The 14,410-nt window shown below is 51.8% G+C and overlaps 2 protein-coding genes across 3 annotated transcripts in view; both read right to left on the bottom strand.

Moving 5' to 3' along the window:
* Window positions 1-2,066: 2,066 nt before the first annotated feature.
* On the bottom strand, window positions 2,067-5,057 carry INSM1 (INSM transcriptional repressor 1). Its single transcript, XM_073339771.2, has one exon. It carries the CDS (start codon window positions 4,598-4,600, stop codon window positions 3,125-3,127), a length of 1,476 nt encoding a protein of 491 aa, XP_073195872.2. The 5' UTR covers window positions 4,601-5,057; the 3' UTR covers window positions 2,067-3,124.
* A 6,608-nt stretch (window positions 5,058-11,665) lies between these two features.
* Window positions 11,666-14,410, bottom strand: part of CFAP61 (cilia and flagella associated protein 61) — a 209,698-nt gene continuing 206,953 nt past the window's right edge. For both annotated transcript variants that reach the window (XM_073339783.2, XM_073339782.2), the window contains exon 27: window positions 11,666-12,114. In XM_073339783.2, coding sequence (XP_073195884.1) covers window positions 11,914-12,114 — 201 coding nt within the window. In that variant the 3' untranslated portion in view covers window positions 11,666-11,913. The remainder of the gene's footprint in view (window positions 12,115-14,410) is intronic.

The following is a 14,410-nucleotide window of genomic DNA, read 5'->3' as shown; positions in this document are numbered from 1 at the left end:
GTACCTGAGAGAGAGGATGCTGCAGAAGACTGTACTTTATCAGTGGATATGTGCCTAAATATCATCCTGGTGTGCATTCTCACTAGACCAGATTGGCTTGTCACCATGGGCACGTGCACCTAACAACAAGGAAAGGCAGTTACTGATAGGTTACATGGAAATCTCAATAATCAAACAACACTATGTACAAATCATAAAACAAGAAGATGCATGTCAACACTCACCCTCAGGCCCATCTGCTCACCATTTATAGATGCCAGAAGAAAACATTTATGGCTTGAATATGCAATTTTCCAGATGCAACAGATCACGCCCCCAAAATGCTATCTGAGACTGATTACAATGTGGCAATAGAAGCATGGAGATGAGAAAAGCACTTTCTAGGGGCGTGTGTTAGGGTTGCCAAGTGTCTGGTTTTCTACCAGAATGTCCCCTCACTCCCTGCCTGCCATGGCTCTGCACAGCTCCCAGAAGTGGAAACATGTCCCTGCAGTCCCTCATCCCCAACCCCACCCCAGAGCCTGCACCCCCAGCAACTGAGGTCTGGTCTACCTTACTATGGAAGTGTCTACACTTAGATTTGGTTCTTGCCGACATAACTGCCCTGCTATGTATAACTTCACCTCCATGAGCAACATACTGTTGAAGTAGTTACAGCGACTCAGTGTAGACACTGTCCTGCTTACTGGCTTTCAGAAGTAAGCCTACAATGCCCATACTGACAGTGTAATCCAGGGGTGGGCAAAGTTTTTGGGCCGAGGGCCACATCTGGGTGGGGAAATTGTATGCAGGGCTGGGGCAGGGGGTTGGGAGTACGTGTGCAATCTAGGCTGCTCTGTGCCAGGGCTAGTCTGTGAATGGTGGAGGGTGGGTCTCCACTGCAAGGCCCCTTGCAGATCAGGACTCAAAGCGGTCGCCTTTGTGGGGGTGATGCTATTTTCTCCGTGCTTCACTCCTGGGTGTTTGAATCCGCTGAGGGGGGGGGGAGGGAGGTGGTGCTAGGTTAATGGCAGGTGGGCGAGCCGCGAAAAGGGACATGAAGGAGGGAGCCGCGTGTTTGCTTGTGATGCGCTCTGGACTGTAGCAGAAACGCAGCTAAAAGGACTAGCCCTGACGAGAATTAATTCCAGCCAGGGTTAAGGGCAGTCGCTCTGCTGGTGGCGGGGGAAAACAAAACAAGTGAGATTTACTCTGAGAGTGTCTCCACCGTGATTTCCCGCTGTTTCTGTTCGGCTCCAAACCCTTCGGCCAGTAGTTTCAATGTGGTGGGCAGTGCATGTATCTAGCTCCCCCCGCCCCCCGCGAGGCGAGAATAGGAAGTGCTTTAGAGTAAACTTTCTCACCTGGGGCCCCGAAGCCGAGCGGGTGAAGGTTTCTGCAATGGGGCTATGCCGGTGGTTAGACCCTGGCACTAGTGAAATGAAAGTTGAGATGGCTGAAGTCTGGAGCGCTCACTTTCACCTTCGCCACGGATCAGCTGAGCGCGCTTACAAGCCATATGCTAGCGCTGATCGTTACAACAGAGGGCTGTTGGTTTTTTTAATAAAAAAACATTAGCTGTACTGTGTTTGTGATTTGGGGCTGGAGCTAACGTATTGGTTGATTCAGGCCCAGGCCATGAGGCAGCCCTCGGTGAGGAACTGTCAATTAGCAAGAGAAAGGGGATTAGCCAGCCTGACCTCAGCTTTAGCCCTTCCCCTTTGTAAGGCGTTGGTTTACAGTAATTTGCTTCCTGGTAATTTTACCAAACGATGGACAAACTCCTCTGGTCTCCCAAGCTGCGCGCTCAAAGAAATAACGATTTAGCAAATGCCTAAAGAGCTTCGTTCTTCTTGGCGGGTTTAAAGCTGTAGGGGAAGGTGTAACTAGGCTGCCTAGGTTTTAGCTTGCTAAGTCACCTTCAAAGGAGGGTGTGTGAAAAATAATCACCAGAGCGATATTTTATATACCACAGCGGGCTCTGTTAAGCTCTTACTTCTTTTAAGCTTAAATGAATAGATTAGTCTTCGTTAAAGAAAAGTAGGAAGGCTTTGATTAATGAGAAATATGAGACGTGAAAGGATGTGTACTTGAATTTGAAAATATTTTATTTGAATAGTAAATAGTTATACAGTTGAAACAGTTCTATTGAAGCATTCTATAAATAGCTAACAGTTAAGAAAATAATGTGTGTAGAAAAGAGATTGCATCTAAAAGTAAGAGCTGTCGGTTGCACAAGAGCTGTCTGCGCCCTTGGAGCAGGATAAAATGGTCAAGATTGTGTGTTATTCTAGGTAGAAAAGTTAAAACCTTTTAGCAGATCCCTTTAGAACAAGATCTTCTTCTAAAATGCACAGTGAAATGGCAGGACGGGGAAGGGGAAAAGCGCATCAAAATATTCACGATCAAATAATATCAATCTTCATAATATAAATAAATAAAGAATAAATAACAATTACTCAAATCAACATATACATATAGTCAGCTCGTGATTCTACCTCGCTAAGGACAAACAATCGAAAAAAGAAAGTTGGCAGGTAATATTTAAGGCAGTTTCTACAGCATATTCTGGAGACCATCAACAGTAGAGTCAAGGCATTTGTGGCTATACTAAAGAAAACAAAATGAAGCAGTTTTATTTGTTCACATAAAAGGGGGTGGGGGTGTAAAGCCAGCTTCCAGCAGTTCACAAGCCATAATAAAGCTAATCATGTGGTAAATTCAGTTTACAGCCTGTGAAATATAAAGGCATTATTCTTCGAGATTGACTTTAAAAAATAAAAATAAAACCACCAACCAACCCAACCCCTAGGCTACGTACACAGAGAGATGGGGGCAGAGGAAAACCAGAGAGACTTCCTAAGGGGACCGTGATCCCGCTAGCGATCAAAGAGGGGCTGCTTTTCAGAGACTGAGCTACAGTAGCAAGGACGGAGGAATCACCACCAAGGAGACACTGGCACAAGTGGATTTTATTATTACTCCCCCCCCCCAGCCCCTTTGTTTTCATCTATAAATAAACCAGGCGCTGGAGGAGGGGCGGGGGGATCAGCCGGGGTCCTGGAGAGCTCGGCTCTGCAGGGCGAAGCCGGTCCGAGGCAGCTGCCAGGCTGCAGCCCGGGGGGCAGGAGGGGGAAGGCACGGCCTAGCAGGCGGGGCGCACGGGCAGCTGCAGGAGGATGACCTGCCGGTTCTCCGAGGGGTGGCACTTGTTGATGTGGCGGGTGAGGCCGGGCGAGCTGTAGAAGGTGGCCGGGCAGTACTTGCAGGGGAAGACCTGCGCCGAGTGCAGCAGGCGCAGGTGCCGCTCCTGGCCGCCCTTGCTGGGGAAGGTTTCCCCGCACACCGGGCACAGGTGGCACTCGCTGGCAGCCGGCGCGCCGGGGCCGGGGCTGGGGCTTTCCTCCGGGCCGGGCCTCTCCGGGCCGGGCCCCGGCTCGTGGCCCAGCAGGTGCTTGCGGAGGTAGGCCTGGCGGCGGAACCGGCGGGCGCAGATGGGGCACTCGTACAGCCCCTCCTCGGAGCCGGACTCCGAGCCGCCGCCGCCGCCGCTCCCGGGGCTGGGCGTGTCCCGCTCGCTGCCGCTGCCTCCGGCCTCCTTGGGCGGCGGCCGCTCCTCGGGCGCCTTGGCGGCCGGCGGCGGCGGCGGCGGGGCGCTGGGGGCCGGCCGCGGCTTGTGCCAGCGGCGGTGCGAGGCCAGGTTGGCCGGGCAGCTGAAGACCTTGTCGCACTCCGGGCAGCGGTACTCCACGCGCACGATGCGCGAGCACTTGTGCTGCGCCAGGGCGAAGGGGTCGGCGTACTCCTCCTTGCACAGCTGGCAGATGAACTCGCCCAGCGGCCGCGGGCCCGGCCCGCCCGCCCCCCGCGCCCGGGGCGGCTCCACCGGCCCCTCCTTGATCTTCAGCCCCAGCACCGGCGACGTGGTCACCTCGTCCTCGAAGTTCAGCTTGCGGATGGCTTTGGCTTTCTTAGCGGCCGGGGGCTTGTGCTTGCCGGGCTCCGAGCCGGCGGGGGGCCGCTTGGGCTGGGGGCGGCCCGAGGAGGCGGAGGGGGGCAGCAGGGCGGACAGGCTGCGGGTGCCGGCGCTCGCCTGGCCGTTGCAGTGGGTGTCACCGTGGGTGCTGCTGGGCATGCCCTGGGCGCTGCAGCGGGTCTCGCTGTGGGGGTCGCTCGGGGTGCTGCGCTGGGGGCCGCTGGTCTCCGCGGGGCTGGAGGAGGAGACCCACAGTTTGAGCTCGGCCGGGGCGAAGAGCAGCGGGTCCATGGTGCTGGGCACCGCCGGGGCCGGGAAGGACTCTGCGGAGACCGGCGAGCCCAGGTTGAAGCTGCGCTCCAAGGATTTCTTCTCGTGCTCCTTGCTGACCGGCCGGGTGGGGCTGTACAGCGCCTGGCACGCGGCCTCGGGGGTGCCGAACTGCACGGGTTTCGGGGGCGGCGGCGGCTCCCGGGGCGCTGGGGGGGCCGCCGGATCCAGGCCGGCGCAGGGGAGGGGCTGGGAGCAGCGCTGCTGGCCGCCGGCGAACAGCAACAGCTCAGGCTCACCCTCCTGGCCGCAACGGACCCGGTAGGAGATCGGCGTGGCCCTCCGGTTCCTTTTCACCAGGAACCCCCGGGGCATCTTTGGCGGCTGGGCCGGCGGGGAAGGCACTTGAGGCGACGGCGACAGGGGCGCGGATCTGCAGCAAAAGGCTTGTGCGTCTGGCTCCAGCCGGCTGCCTCGCTCAGGCTTTGCTGCCTGCTCCTGCCATCCAGTCCGGGCTCAGCAGCAGAGGGACAGACCCCCGACGTGCCGCTGCTGCTGGTCCCCCTTTGCACTTGTTGTCTGGTGGGCGCCCCGCAAATGGGTCCCGTCTGCCCCTGCCCGGATCGCTGCACTCTTTTTAAGGGGAGAGGATGCCATTGTTCGAGCCTCCTGCTCCATCCCCGAGCCAATCAGCGCTTCCTGCGGCTCCTATGGATTGGAGGAGTGTGGGAGGGTGCAGGCTCGCAGAAAGGGGCAGGGACAGCGGGGTCGCTTGCTAGGTACAGCAGATGTACCTGAGGGGTTTCTCTCGTTCGCTTTCCTTTCTCTCCCCCCCTCCTCCTTTCCCCCCATTTACTTCTGGCCCCTCCCGGCTAAAGGCACACGCCTGGCCCCTCCTCTTTTCACGGTCTGATGGTTTTCTATAGGAAGGCACACGTGCCTGGCCTTTGTGTGTCTCCTCCGGGGGGCACAGATCTGCCAAATGGAAATGTCCATCAGCATGACAATGAGCAGCATCTCAAATCGGGGGGATTACCCGCGGTTCTGGAGCAAAATAGCAACAAAGGAGAAGAATGGTCAGAAATATGTCAGGAGGGTTCAATATGCAAACTGGAGAAGTGGGGGAGAAGAGAAAGAAAATGTAGGTTCTGAATTGTTTAAAAGCTCTCACCCCTAAGGAAATGCTGGGGGGGGGGGGCGTATAATTGCAAACAACACATTTTAGGAGATTGCCACTGGAGTCTGAAAATTAGGACGTTAAATATACTGGCAAGGAAGTGTCCTCAGGAACTGATGGGAAGCCATTTCGAGAAGAAACATACATGCTGGTATACTGGTTATTCTAGTCTGAAGCGCTCATAAAATCCAGCACTGCTGTTCCTGTCCAGAATCTCTTGGAAATGTTCTGACCGTAAATAAACACTTTATCAGCAAAGCAAATTGTTGAATTGGTACACTTTGGAGTTGAAGAGATTGGGCGCTGGTGAGGGGGGGCGGGGTGTAAGACTTGGGGGGAGGCTTTAATTACAAAAGAAAAAAAACTTTTGTTAAATTACTGAAAATACAATTACTCATTCTGGTAAATGAAGCCTCTACCACTTAGCACAGTGTGTCAACCTCAGTGTTATTTATTATTACAATGCATCTCTAGTTTATCATTATATATATCTGACAAACTTCTTGTACACGATCCTCTGCGGCCTCATGCATTTTAATTCAGTTGGTGCATTTTGTCTGCTGTTTGACATCAGATGCTAAATCAAGGGGTCTAATCAAGTAGCTAAAAAATAAAGAAAGGGTCTGTCTGTCTCTGCACAGTAGCTTCCCAAAGCCTCACCCCCTTCACCTTTGTGAAGGAAATTAACCTCTTTCTATTGAATGCGACCCGCGGCCAATCTGGACGAGAAAGAGACGCGTGCTGCTGGGCTGGGGCAGGGGGAGAAAGACGGGAGGGCGGTGGAGAGAAGAGAAATCTGTCCACCAGACAAGGCAGCGGCTGCAATAGCACAAGACACACACACACACACACCCGCCAGCCAGCAGAAGTCATAAGAGCGAAAAAACAAACAAAACCCCAATACCCCGCCTCCCTCCCTGCTACATTTGGGACGCAAAAGGCGTTATCCTTCTAAAGGCTCTCTCTGTCACTCCACAGATTGCTCAAGGAAAAGCATGGACAAAAGTCTCAGGCAATAATACCTGTTACACGGGTATGGGATAAAACCTTCCCAGAGCTGCTTGTCCTATAATCTTGTCTAGAGAAAGAAGTAGGAGAGGGATAAGAAAAAGTGATTTTCTCTGTTCCTGTCCCCCCCAGCCCTTAGAAGAACTGGATCGAAAGCCAGGTAGCCTGCTCAGGCTTCCCGTGTGAGTCTTGTGTCTGCTCCTAATCGAAGGGAATGTCTTAGCCCCCCCTTCCCCCTCACCCCAGTGCCCTAACGCTGAAGTTTGTTAGCCGAGCTACATGGTGGTATTTTTTGCTTGTAGGTTACTCATTGCCCTTAGTTGCGCAGTGCCAGGGTTGGGCATGGACCACCAAAATAAATGGGCTGATGTTGAGGATGCTTGAACGCTTTTGCCAAAGCTTTATTGTCACGGCAATAAAGTTAAGTGAAGCACGTGCGTGTCTGCAGGATTGGGAATTTAAGGTAGCTCTCAGATAATAATCATGTAAGCTAGACCCTAGTGTAATAATTCATATGTTGCCTGCCATTCGTTATCGGGCAAACAGTCAGTTAATGACAGACCATTGGGGAAAACGAGAAAAATGTTTATGGGCCCATAGCGCTCTTTCCCTTCCCCACCACATCAGCCTCATACTGGATCTAATCAAACATTTTTTTCCTGCCTATATTGCAAACATCCAGAAATGCCTGCTAATCCAAATGCAACTGATGTTAGCCGTTTTAATCCTGATTTATATTGCGTCTATAACGACAGAGAAGAAGCGGTACTGCCCCCCGCCCCAATTACTTTCTCCCCGTTTTATTACTCTGTAGGTTCCAGTTTGGCTAGTTTTGTAGTTGCTCAGACTCTTCTCCTGCTCTATAATATGTGAGGAATATAGGCACTCTTTTTCATTAAAAGAGATAAGTCAAAATACCTAACCTTAAAAAGCTGAATGCAAAGAAAAAAAAAACCCGACAAAAACCCGTTGCAGCACAGCGAATTCAAACAGTGCTATGAATTAACCAAAGGGAATCTATTGAACCCTATTGAGATACTTCGAGTCAAAGGATCCGTTTCTTTTTGTTGTTTTGCTAGCCCCAGCCAGCTTGAAAAAAACAAAACAAAACAAAAAACCCCTCCTTGCTTTCAGTCGTGTACTACGGTAAAGATTAATTGCAACTTGAAAGGTACAAGTATTCTAAACTAATTTTCACAACAACAGAGTGGAAAAAAATGTTGGGGAGGGGGAGACACCCGTCTTCAAAAGCAGGTGCAGCAGTGTGCATCATCTGACAGTTGGAGCTGCTGCTGGGCTGTGCAGTACTTCTCGCACGGCCGCTATGGCTCACCAGACAACACGGCTTGCGTTGAACCCTAAAGCCGTTTTTGATTGGGGAGTCTTCGGGGCAAGGACTGGGCCTTCCTTTCCATTTGGGCAGCTTCCGACCTGAGCACCCCGCGGGCACTACGGCACGCTGCATGAAGCGGCACAACATACCAGTAATAATGACTTTAGCACCGATCTGGGGAAAGGCGCTGTCCAGTCAGTTGTGATAAACAGAGCCTTTTAAAAAATCAAATAGTATCAGTGTCTGAAACTCAAGACGTGACTGTTATTTTTGAAGCGTTTGAACTGAATGAGTCCCTCTAAAACTACAAAGCAGCTTCTCTTCCAACCCTATTTAACTCTTTGTCTTCAGCAGAAAACTTCCACGTTTCCCCCAGGGGATTCCCAGCTGAGTCCACCCCGCCCCCTTCCCTTACAAACCACTTTGTTTGCGCCCAGTTCCCTTCACAAGCAAGACGAGACCAACGGCATATGTGGGAATTTGCACAGGGAATATTTCATAGCTCCTCAGGCCAGGAGAGACCGCTGTCATCTTCTAGTCTGACCTCCTGTGTGACACAGGCCATAAGCCTCCTCTGAATGGATTCCTGTTTGAAACAGAGCCCAGCTTTCACAAAGAGATCCAGTCTTGAGTCAGTTCAGCGCCACGTTTTGCAACTTTTTTTTTTTTTAAGGGAATAAGGCATGTTGTGTTTTTCTCGCTCGGTTTCGTTTGTATTCTGCCAAGATGGAAAATCAGTGGCAGCAAAGCTCAATTGCATGGCGTTTTCCTTTTGGCGAGGCTTGCTGGGGAGACGCGTTTCCACAAGATCCCCTATTACCCTGTCCTGTGACAAGGCATTGCGGGGCGGGGGGGGGGAGAGCACAGCCAGTTTGGGTCAAGGAGTTTGCTATTTTGAATGTTCCTGCGAGCGCATCGGAGCGAACGGCTAAACGGTTTGTCCACCCCTCAGCTTTATTGATTTGCCTACTTTACTCCAGATTTTAAGCATGCCTCCCTGTATCAGCCGACAGGCGCAGAGCGGTTTTGATTACTCAACACAGCACCAGCCTCATGCGTTTGGCGGAACAAACCCAGAATTGGGCTGAAGTGTGACCTGCAAAGAGCAGAGCCCTGCCTCCGATTAGATGTTTTTTAAAAATCGACCTTTCCCCCTTCCTGGTGTAAGTATCAAGTGGATTACAGATTTTTACTTCCACACACCCACACCCCCCTTGTCAGACCGTTTCATCAGATTCACAAACCCCATTTTTGTACGGATCAAGCTGACCAGAGATTGTTTTACACACACACACACACCTTGTAGGTTGCAATCAGAAAGGTTCATCAGGTTTCTAACCCCCATTGTTGCATGACGCATAAACAATTGCTGGGTTGCTACTGTTTGACCTAGGGCTCGGGAGCGAGCGCAGCGCGTTTGGAGGAATTAGCGATTGTTGTGTCTGTCTGCGGGCCACGCGAGAGACACGCGAATCCCTCAACCGCTCCCTCCCCCCCGCGCCTTCTATTCACCTTCCCCTCTCCCCCGCCCCGCTCCCTTTGTTCAGCAGATTAGCATAAAGCTGCTATGGATCTCCCGTTTAAATAATTACACACAAAAGAATACTACATGAAAGCGAGAGAAAACAAGAGAGAGCCCACGAGTCTGTTCCATTTCACCCAGCTACCAGAAGAAAAAGACCTGAAGTATTTTCTATTGCTTAAGTTTCAAGTATCCCCCAATGGCAATCTGCTCTGCTCCCATTATTCAGCTTTTGGGGGGGGGAGGCTGTATGCGGGGGAAGAGAGCAGTTCTTTTATTACGCAAAGTATACTGGGTAGAGGAGCTTTCTCTTTAAGTGGCGTATTTATGGCGATTTGTTTATGCTATTCAGGCATAGCTGCCCAAAGGCCTAAATGAACGGAAAGTTTTGTTTTTTTTCAGCCCAGGGTGGGTAAATTGATCACCGTTTCTGGGAAGAGAGGGAAAAAGTAAATACCCGAGTGTGAGAGAACAGGACTCGATGGCATTTGTTGCAGGACCAGCATGACAAACACCCTAAAGACTGTTACCTTTCAGTCGTGTCACACAGCAATCCAGCACTGATTTCCTTTAGCCTCCCCAATAAGCATGTCCTAAAACTGAGTGATCAGGCAATACCCTGTAAAGATAAGTAGGAGAGAATAACTGAGATTCACATCGAGCCACATGCTGGTGAGTGGGTTGCCCCTTTCTTGTTTCTTTCTCTCTTGGTTTTGGTGTGTGTGTATGTGTATTTTATTTGTCTAGTGCGAGTGTATTTGTTCAGTGATGTGTGCGTCCCTGCCTCCTCGCTGTTTAATGGGGGAGGCAGCGGATTTGTTTCTATTATCATTAGCATACAGCTGCAGGTTACACGAGCAATCCCCACACGAGCAACGTACACTTTAGCCCAGGCTTATCATCACTTCTCTCAACCAGAAAACAATCAACAGCTACTCACACATGGCTTCGCCCCCCCCGCCCCGGTTCCTAGCCCTCCCCCCCCCCGCTATGTCTGAATAGTGATAGACGTGTTCTACATCTTCCGCTGCAAAGAATATTTTAACTTTTTCATCTCCCTTTTTGGGGCTGTATTCGTTATACAGAGAAAACCAGGCGTGCTGGGATTACGGCAGCATCTTTTTTTCACTTACATTCGTCAGTCATTGTTGCGATGCAAAAGCTCATTTAGCGTCACGCTTTTTAAGATTGGAAACATGGGACAGCAGAGCGACTAGTTTCATGTGCCACATAGGATTTTTTTTTTTAATTAATCCGTGTAGCTGTCTCCCTGTGCTGCCAGAGTTTATGCCGCTTGGGGGAGGGGGGGGGGTTTCAACAGCTCTGTGTATGGGGCAGAAACACGCTTGTCCTCTGCGGGTGCTGGGAGGCTACTGCCCCTGCCCAAAGGAGCGTATGCCCCACGCAGCAGCGTCCATGGGCAGGAGCTGGCCCGCTCCTTGACGGCCGGGGCCTTCTCTTTGTTCCTGCGGCTGCACTTCGGTCCAGGTTGTGCTCGCGGCCGCTCGGCCCTCTGCAGCGTGGGTGCATTTTAAACAACGGCCGGGAAGCGAGTCCCTCCAAGCCCACCCTGCCAGCTCCCTTTCCGGGGTGCCTGGTGACTCTCGCCCGAAGTCAGCATCCGCTAGGGCCCGCTCCCTGCCTAACTCGCAATGGGCGCCGGCCCCGTGCTCGCCCAGGCGCGGACATGTTTTTTCCTGAGGAGTGACGCAGTGAGGCGGTGACAGCGGACAAGCACCCCGCTGAGAAGGGCGTCGCGGCGGCTGCCCCGGCTCGTTAAACAGGCCCGGGGGGGCGGCGTGTGAAGAAGGGATGCCGCTGAGCGGCGAGAGGAGCGCCGCCCCCGGTCACGGTTCCCCTTCTCGCCCCCCCCCCCCGCGGCCATCGCAGGATGCCGGGCAGCGCCCGCGAGCCCGGCGCCGGCCCGTCCCAGGCCCGGGCGCGAGACGACACCTGGCCGGAGCGCCTCAGCCCGGCTCCGTGCCTGGCTTCAGCTTTCCCGCCTTGGGCGCTCGCCTGCCGATTGGCTGGCTGCGCAGCCCAGCGCCGGCGGCCATTGGTCAGCTGGTTGCCGAGGCGCCTCCAGCCAGGGAGTTAACCCCGCAGCTGCTGGGTCACGAGGCTGCCCACTGGCGCGCCCCCCTCCCCCCGCCACAATGCACCTTCTGGCCGGCCGCGCGGGCCATGAACAATTCAGCAGCCACACGGCGATCTCCAGCCCCCACCGGCCATCTGCCAGCGGGGCGGGGGCTGCCGGCCCAGCCCCCCCGGCCCGCAAGGGAGCCGGCCTCCAACCCCTGCCCCCGCGCAGCCAAACTGCGGCTGCTCCTGGCGAAGCCACCAGGAGCCCGGCCAGGCCCGGATCAAATCAACACGAACTAGGCATGGCTGATAGGAGCGGGCTTTTATTGTTGAAAAGCCAGGCCAGCTTTGCATAGGAATGGCTGGGCCCGGGCCTGATGGTTCCTGCTGAATGGAGAATCCGAGGCCCGCTCCACCTACTGGAGAATTGAAAGAGAACATTTCATGGTGCTCGCTGAATGCAGCCTCAGGCTGGAAGCCATCTCAGTGCTCCCTAAGAGAGGGGCTGGGAGTCAGGGGCCCTATGGATCAAGAGTGAAAAGCGAGCCTCATTTAGCCAATCATAACTAAACAATCCCTGGCCATGCATACATAGGCAGGTGGTAATTATTGTAGTTCAGATAACTGAGGATGCTTCCCTCCACCAGTCTCTTGTAGATATTTTGCTGAAAGAACCTTTTGAGGTATTGCTTTGGTTTTTCAGAAAGAATGAGTTCGCCATCCACTATCTGGTGAACAAGCTGGTCCAGTGATGGAAGGCCATCCACCTGTAAAAGACAGGAATAAGCTGAAAAAGCAGCATTGACTTGACAAAACATTGTGGGCAGGTATAGCTACACTAGCTTCTACTACACTAAAACAGGCAGGCTGGATATGCACACACATTTCCAAACAGCACTAGAGAAACAAATACATGTAACAGAACTCAATGGTTTGTACAACTCGATGGACTTAGTTCAGCAACAGTCTTCAAGGCTCAGGCACCAGATACATTAGGATTTGTTGATATTAGGCCGCTCGTTTGAGGCAGACATTGAAGCCTGCCTTTCACCCTTCATTCTCCCTGGCAACAAATATAGAGACAGCTGGTCGCCACATTCCTTGGATGAGGAAGGGGGTGTTTGGTGGCAATAGCTATCAGGAACGCAGTGGAAGGATTATCACACTGTGGCAGTGCGGTGACACTAATGGCTCAAAGGACACTTTGATAAGACCATAAATTTAGGTGTTAATTTAATCTTTTGGTCTGAAAATTCTCACCTATTTACAGTTCAAAAGGCTTCTGTGTGTGTATGGACAGATATACATATAATGTGTGTACGAAGTCTGACAAATGTCTTGAGCAAGAAACAACAATTTCAGTATTTGAATTTCTTAGAAATTGAATTTCCAGACACAGTTCTGGTGCTCAGATAGTTCAGAACGGTTTATGTTTTTAAAGGTCGAATTTGCAAGCAACGTGTGGCCTGATTTTCCAGTTAACCCCAGCTGCCATGTGAAAACCAGGTTAGTGGTTCTTATTGAAGACAAGTGCCTTTGCTTGGAAAGCTCATACTGCACATGTGTACTATACAATTTTCTATTAATACTTTAACAGCTGGGGCTAGATTCACAAAAGGACTCAGGTACCTAGCTGCCACTTTAGGTGCCTAAAACCCAGAATATGGCCTGAGTGGGATTCACAAAATCCCTGCTCAGCTACCACTGCACCTTGTAGGAGCCTAAACTCACTTGGCACCTGAAGTTTCATGATAAACATTCCTAGGCACCTATTTTGCTCCGTCTGTGCATGCACACTACAGCTCTGCTCTAGATGTCTGGACGCTTCAGCCCCAAAGCAACGCATGAATTGGGGGGAAGGTAAGTGTTCCTCTGCTTACCTCCTCTGTGGGACCCCATCTGTAAAGCAGACTAAGAACTTGCCTACCAGATCAGGCCTCTATATGCGAGCTTACATAAAATGGCTTGGGGAGGACCTCCCTCATAACTTTTAGCCCCATGGCTGAAGTACTCATCTGGGAGTTGACTCTTCACCTAAGGGGGAAAGATGGCATTTGAACAGGTATCCACAACCTCTTAGGTGAGTACCCTAACTACGGGGCTAGAGGATATTGTGATGTGAGACTCCCTGAGTCTCTCCTGTTGAAGTTGTTCTTATGGAGAAATAATAAAAGAATCACTGGACCAGAGCGAGAGCGTATACAAGAACGAAGAATAACTCTGGAGCCTGGTGGTCAGAGCACACACCTGACAGCTGGAAGACTTAGGATCAAGTCTCCCACCTCCAGTTACTTTTAAAATTATTTATTCACAGTGCAGCAGCTTCAACAGGAGAGACTGAGGGAACCCAACACCAGAATATCCCATAACCCAGTGGTAAGGGCTTGCACCTGAGATGTGGGGAATCCCTTTGAAGTGGGAGATTTCCACATCTCAGGTGAGTACCCTGACCTCTGGGCTTAAAGTTATGAGAGATGTTCTCTATTCTCCCGTCCCCTTCCAGCTTCTTGTACAATCAGCATAGGTGCCTAACTCCAGGACAGGGTGTGTAGCTGAGAAACCCAAGCAGAAGGAGGTGCCTCTCTAGATTTAGGTGCCAAATTTGCTGAGAAGGGAGGGGCTGAGGACACACCCCTCTCCCTGGCATCTCCCATTGGCTAGTTTAGGCAAGAGACACCCAGCATGCTGGCTTTTGTGAATCCATTCTGAGGCACCTTCTCCCTCCTTTCACGGGAAGCCTAGGTGCCAAACCCAGGTTTGTGAATCCCAGCAATTTTCTAGCTGCCCTTCAGGTTAAATGTGGTAATACTCAGCATCACCATGCCTCAGTTTTTTTGTGAATCTAGCCCTGGATGGAGGTGCAAAACCTCAGCTCTATCATCTGCAAGTCTACGTAGCTGGAGCGCTGCATGTTGAAATAAATACATGTTTGGGATCCTACAAAATGGGTAAATATTCAAAGCATGATCGGCTTTTGAAGATGAAGAACATCCTGTGCAAGACACTCAAATAAATACAATGTTATGGTTGAGAATTTAAACACGCAAGTTCACAGACATGGTC

The sequence above is a fragment of the Lepidochelys kempii genome, chromosome 3, assembly GCF_965140285.1.
Source record: "Lepidochelys kempii isolate rLepKem1 chromosome 3, rLepKem1.hap1, whole genome shotgun sequence".
Lineage (NCBI taxonomy): Eukaryota > Metazoa > Chordata > Testudines > Cheloniidae > Lepidochelys > Lepidochelys kempii.
Note: the sequence above shows the minus strand (reverse complement) of the source record. Positions and strands in the feature narration are given on the sequence as shown.

Excerpts from the sequence above, each read along its gene's own strand:
- INSM1 (XM_073339771.2), bottom strand. The coding sequence starts at position 4,600 with ATGCCCCGGGGGTTCCTGGTGAAAAGGAACCGGAGGGCCACGCCGATC.